The 5,589-nt window shown below is 41.2% G+C and overlaps 1 protein-coding gene and 1 pseudogene across 1 annotated transcript; one reads left to right on the forward strand and one right to left on the reverse strand.

Annotated features, from left to right (window-relative positions):
- The first annotated feature begins 257 nt into the window (after positions 1–257).
- Positions 258–1,043, forward strand: LOC110147316 (uncharacterized protein CXorf51A-like). The gene is made up of 2 exons (XM_020908756.2): positions 258–469; positions 681–1,043. The coding sequence occupies exons 1-2, from the start codon at positions 347–349 to the stop codon at positions 858–860; spliced, it is 303 nt and encodes a 100-aa protein (XP_020764415.2). The 5' UTR covers positions 258–346; the 3' UTR covers positions 861–1,043.
- A 3,578-nt stretch (positions 1,044–4,621) lies between these two features.
- On the reverse strand, positions 4,622–5,100 carry LOC110147315 (tRNA pseudouridine(38/39) synthase pseudogene; annotated as a pseudogene).
- Between the last annotated feature and the right edge of the window lie 489 nt (positions 5,101–5,589).

Raw genomic sequence — 5,589 nt, forward strand, 5'->3', positions numbered from 1 at the left:
CAGTTCTGCTTAGGGAGACTCTGTTGGGGTGTTAAAGAAAGCCCCTTCTCTATTAACTGAGCCATCTTTGCTTCATTATCATCCCCCCATTCCCACCCTCTGAGGTTTCAGGAATGATTTGCTGAAATGTCTAAGCTACATCTTAGTCTTCCCTGCAACCTGTCCTACACACAGAGGTGTCATAATTTGTGCTTTATGATGTCCAAGCCCCTCCATAGCCACCATTGGCTAGGGGAGTGCCGTGCTGACCAATCAAAACTGAAGGGTGTGGCCCCTTCATTGTCCTGGGGAGCCATATATATAGCGTGGCCAGTAGGCCTGGGGTAGACCACTAGGAGGCTTCAATATGGCCAAGGTGTCCAGAAAACCAGCAGAGCCTGATTCAGAGACAGACCAATCAACCTCAAGTTCCAAACAGGGGAAGATGAAGAAGGTTCCCGGTCAACCCAAATCCGAAAGTGGTGGCAAAGTAAGATGACCTGACTCAAGCTATTCTCTTTTCACTGATTCCCTCTCCCCCAAGAATCTTACCTTTGCCCTGCCTGGCTCACCCCCCACTCCCCACCGCACCTCAGCCCTGACTCCTCCTCATGAACTCCCCCTTTCTGTCAATATCACATTTTCTACCCCCTAAACCACTGTCTTTTTTACTTCACTCTGTTGTCCTGTTGTCCTTCCAGGTGCTGAAGACAACCACAAAGGTTAAAAAAACCCTTCAAAGTACTTTGAGTAAAAACGTCTCTGAAAATACTACCAACTCTATAAGAAAGCTCAAGAAAACTAGACAATCAATACGATTCGGCCATTATCACCGATTGAATGAGACATTGCGTCAGAATGATCCAGAACAGAACCAATAGTAAGTGCAGAAGCCCATCAGTGGAAGTAAAGACCTGGGCAGCCAGGTTACTTCAGAGTGAGACCGGGGACCTCAGAAATATCCATGCAGTCTGAGGTCTGAGAAGCTGCCAAGTGTGTAGACATTGAATTTTACAGTAACAGGGTACACTGATGGTAATTCAATAAAAATCAACTTGTGAAAAGTTCTGTGTGTTTCTCCAAGTTCTCTCGCGGTGGTGGGGGTGGGGGTGGGGGGGGGGGGGGGGGGGGGGGGGTGGGGAGGAAGCAGGGAAGGAAGGGAAGAGACGAATGTGTGAGGAGGGAGGGACAAGGATCCTGCAGGTTTGGGGGCCAGACTGGCAGAATCACAGTTAACCAGCCAGTGGGGGAAAGGAATGCCTCAGGACTGAGTGCTGAAGACAAATTTCCTTAACACTTCAGCCCACAAGCAAGACCCAGAAGGACTCGGCATTTTTGTATCTATTAGGTGGCTGGAGGAGGGGCATGACAGAGTGTAGATAACCAGAACCTATGCGGTTTGAGGTGTGTATTGCGTGCACGGTCACTCAGTCGTGTCCGACTCTTTGTGACCCCCTGGACTATAGCCCACCAGGCTCCTCTGTCCATGGGATTTCCCAGGCAGGAATACTGGAGTGGGTTGCCATTTCCTAGAAGTATGCATGACGTTTCACTTTATGACCTCAGCAACTACAGGTCCTCCAAAGGGCCAAAAGATCTCACTCTACTAAAAATTATTGCTAGGTCCCTAAGGACTAAAGTAATGGTGATAGGAAGCCACAAGTGCAACACTGATTAGCCCACTTTCTAAGGAAACAAGCGTGGAGCAGTGGCTTTCCAAGATCAGGTCAGTGGGAGCTGTCTCTTCAGGGCAGGCGATGGTCTATAGAAAACACTAGAACAGCATCTCTCCCTCAAAAATCTTTTGTCTTTATTCCTTCCAAAGTTGTTTTTTTTTCTCTGAAAAGAGGATCCTTTTAGAGGGGTTTTCCTGAAGTATAATTGACATATAATATGTTGCACATATTATAAAGTAACAGTTTGTTAAAGTAACAGTTTGATTAATTTGGTCATATGTGTACACTAGTTAAACCATCACAATTTTAAGTGTAAAAATACTCATCACTCTCAGACATCTCCCCTTCCCCTTTGATAATTGTTCCCTCTTGCCCCTTTGTGCATACCCATACTCATATAACCACTGATTTGCTTGCTGTCTCCATAGATTACATTTTCTAGCATTTTATACAAATGGAATCAATATGTACTCATTTTTATCCAGCTTCTCTCACTCAGCATATTAGAGTCAATGTTCTTGGGTACATCAATAGTACATTTCTTTTTAATATTATGATTGCTGTTTGCTTGAGAGTTAAGTAGCATTTAAATGATGCCACAAACTTGCTTTAATTGTATTAAAAAATTGGTCATTGTAAAGCCATGTGCAGTCCTAAGAAATAGAGAGGTACCTTATCCCCTTTACCCTAGTTTCTCCCAATGGTAATATCTTGCATATCTATAGTAAAATATCACAATCAGGAAATTGAAAGTGTTATGATCCATTTACCTTATTCAGCTTCACCAGTTTTACGTGTACGAGCTTGTGTACATGTGTGTGTATAAAGTGAAGTGAAGTTGCTCAGTCATGCCCGACTCTTTGCAACCCCATGGCTCCTCCGTCCATGGGGTTTTCCAGGCAAGAATAACTGGAGTGGGTTGCCATTTCTTTCTCCAATGTGTGTGTATAGTTCTATGCAATTTTATCACCTGTGTAGCTTCCTGTGGTTATCACCACCACAGTCAAAGTAGAGAAAGTTTCCATCCTAAGAATCTGTCATGCCATTCATCCATATCCACAACTACCTCCCTCCCTCATGATCCCTAGAATCCAGTAATTTGTTCTTTATCTAATTTTGCCATTATAAGAATGCTACACACATGAAATCATGTTAAATAAATGAAATCATTTAACACATAACCTTTTGTGATTGTCTTTTTACATTTGGTATAAATGCATTGAGATCCATTCAAGTAGTTGTATGTTATCAGTTGTTGTTTTTGTTTTTTTTTTTTTGCTTGCTTTATTGGTGAGTAATATTCTATGGTATGAATGTACCACAGTTTAAAAAAAAAACACTCATTAAAGAACGTTTTGGTTTTTTGACTATTAGAAATAAAACTGATATGATTGTTCCTGTCTAGGTTTTTATGTGAAATTAAATTTTTATTTCTCTGAGATAAATGTCCATAAGAGTAATTGCTGGGTCATATGATCATGGAGTACTCAGTTTTGTAAGAAATGTCCATACTTCTTTCTAGAGTGGCTATACCAGTTTACAATGCTGCCAGTGAGAGAGTCAATTCCTAGGCAGATTGATAAGAAGTCCAGGGTCCCCAAGGAGGAGAAAGGGGTCTGGGGCTCTTGAAGTGGAGATTAGGGGTCTGGAATTCTCAAGGAGGAGAAAAGGACAAACTTTTTTTTCCTCTACATTCCTTAGTCTTAGTCAATTACACAACTCAGTTTAAACTCTGTACTAGGGATTATACAACAACAATGTATCTGGCTGGAGGACAGTTTCTCCTTCCTGAAAACCTTCTGACTAATCCTGATATTTTAGAATGTATATTATGGGAGTGGGTCTGGAGGATCTTTCTATTGTTAAATTCTAATCTTGTTATCCTAAAATGTAAATTGTGGGAGTAGGTCTGGTAAAATTTTCACAAACTTGAGACATTCTTTTGATTCATTGTAATAACTAATTAAAAGGTATATAACTCCATTGCTAACAGTAGCAAGGGGATACTCTTTCTGCCCCCTTCTGATGCCTATGTCAGAAGCTTCTCTATCCCTTTATACTTTAATAAAACTCTATTACACAAAAGCTCTGAGTGATCAAGCCTCGTCTCTGGCCCCGGATTGAATTCTTCTCTTCCGGAGGCCAAGAATCCTGGCGTCTTTTCGTGGGTCAGCAACAACCTTTCACCAGCAGTTCCTCTGGATTCTCACCAGTATTCGGTGTTATATATATTAAGTCATTCTGGTTCACGTGTAGTGATCTCTCACTGAAGTTTTTATTTGCATTTCCCTGATGGTAAGTGCTGAACATCTTTTCATGTACTCATTTGCCATCTGTGTATCCTTCATTGAGACTTCTATTCATGTCTACAGCCTATTTTTTAAACACTGGTAGAATCAGACTTTCATGAATTTGAACACAAAGCACAAGTTTCCAGGTATACAGAAATACATCTCCATTTTACAATTACTTTTTTAAAAATCTCAATCTTTTTGGACAGGGATAAAAGAGTAAACTGTTTCTTATTTAAGCAACAAGATCTTTCTTACTGTAATCTTATGGGCTTTTTAAAGAGCTTATCATCTGAATTTCTAGAACTTCTTGTAACCATATATACATTTTGCTTTCTACACCCACCTACCAACCAGGTGGTTGTTGCCTCCTGGATTCTGGTGAGTTTTTCCATAGTTAAATGCTGTCTTAATTTCTGTATCAACACAGAGCCTCTTTGTTGGCCTCCATAAGTAATATTTTCTTCTTCTAGTCTGGCATTATAGTCCCTTTAGGCTTTTTGTTTCCTCTTCATGAAATACATGTAGATGCTCATGTACATCCCCTGCTTACAAGATGCTGGATCGGGGGTCCTATCCTTGACATGTAGGATCATCTATTAGAGGCTTATAGTGTGCATTTCCTTCTACTACAAATGCAATGGTCTGCATTATGACAGAGTTATTAACTTTTCTTTATTCTATCACTCCACCCATCTTTGGTCCTTTCCCATGGGGAAACTGCAACTAAGTCCAGTCCTTCTAGCACACTTTACAGCATTAAGTTTTAAGAGTGTATTTAACCTCAGTAGTTGGTGGTGGGTAACACTGAATGCCTGAAACTCCCAGTCATAAAATCCAGTGGCTTTCTTGAAACTTGAAGTCTCATAGACAAGAGAAAATTCTACAGCCGTACCATATTGAGGTTTCAAGGGATATTTCTCTATGCTCAGCAGCTCATCAATAGTCTGTCTTCTCCATTTCTTGACCAATTGGCAAAAGGAGAACCATCATACAACAGACATGACGATAAAGGAACACCTGGCCTATAATTTCAAGTTGACATACTAGAAAAGTTCTTGCCCTCTCCCTTCACTCAGGCACTGGACTACTAGCTGTACTTGGTCAGAGAGAATAGTCCACTGAAAATTAATCACTCTGTTGGCTACATCCATTTATACAAGCTCCTGAAGTCTTATGTGTCATCATACTTTTGATATTTATAATATCTAAGTCACTACAAGGGGGAAATGGCAGTAGGTCCACTCATGATAGCTGATCCTCGCACTGAAGCTGAGTTCTACAGGGGCCCAGGCCAGTATAGGGAGATCTGGAGGGAGCGCCTGATTGCAAATGTGGGGATAAGAACCTCTTTAGCAGCATGGCTGACCCTGTTCAAATCAACATCCTATGAATCCAGCTCCTTGCAAAGTGAAAACAAAGGCCAAGAGAAATCACCTTTCAAAGTCACTTAATACCTTTCTTTCTTCACCCTTATCAGTGAGAGTTGGAAGTCAGCCTATTTTCTCCTAGTCCAGTCATGTTTAGTGCCTCCGTTTCTCTTCAGTGGTTTTGTGTTCTCCTGACTGGTAAAGCTTCAGTATCCTTAGTTCAAACCAGATAGACTATCCTTAGGGCTACATGTCTTTGGTAATGAGCACTGA

Source organism: Odocoileus virginianus, unplaced genomic scaffold (assembly GCF_023699985.2).
Source record: "Odocoileus virginianus isolate 20LAN1187 ecotype Illinois unplaced genomic scaffold, Ovbor_1.2 Unplaced_Scaffold_7, whole genome shotgun sequence".
NCBI lineage: Eukaryota > Metazoa > Chordata > Mammalia > Artiodactyla > Cervidae > Odocoileus > Odocoileus virginianus.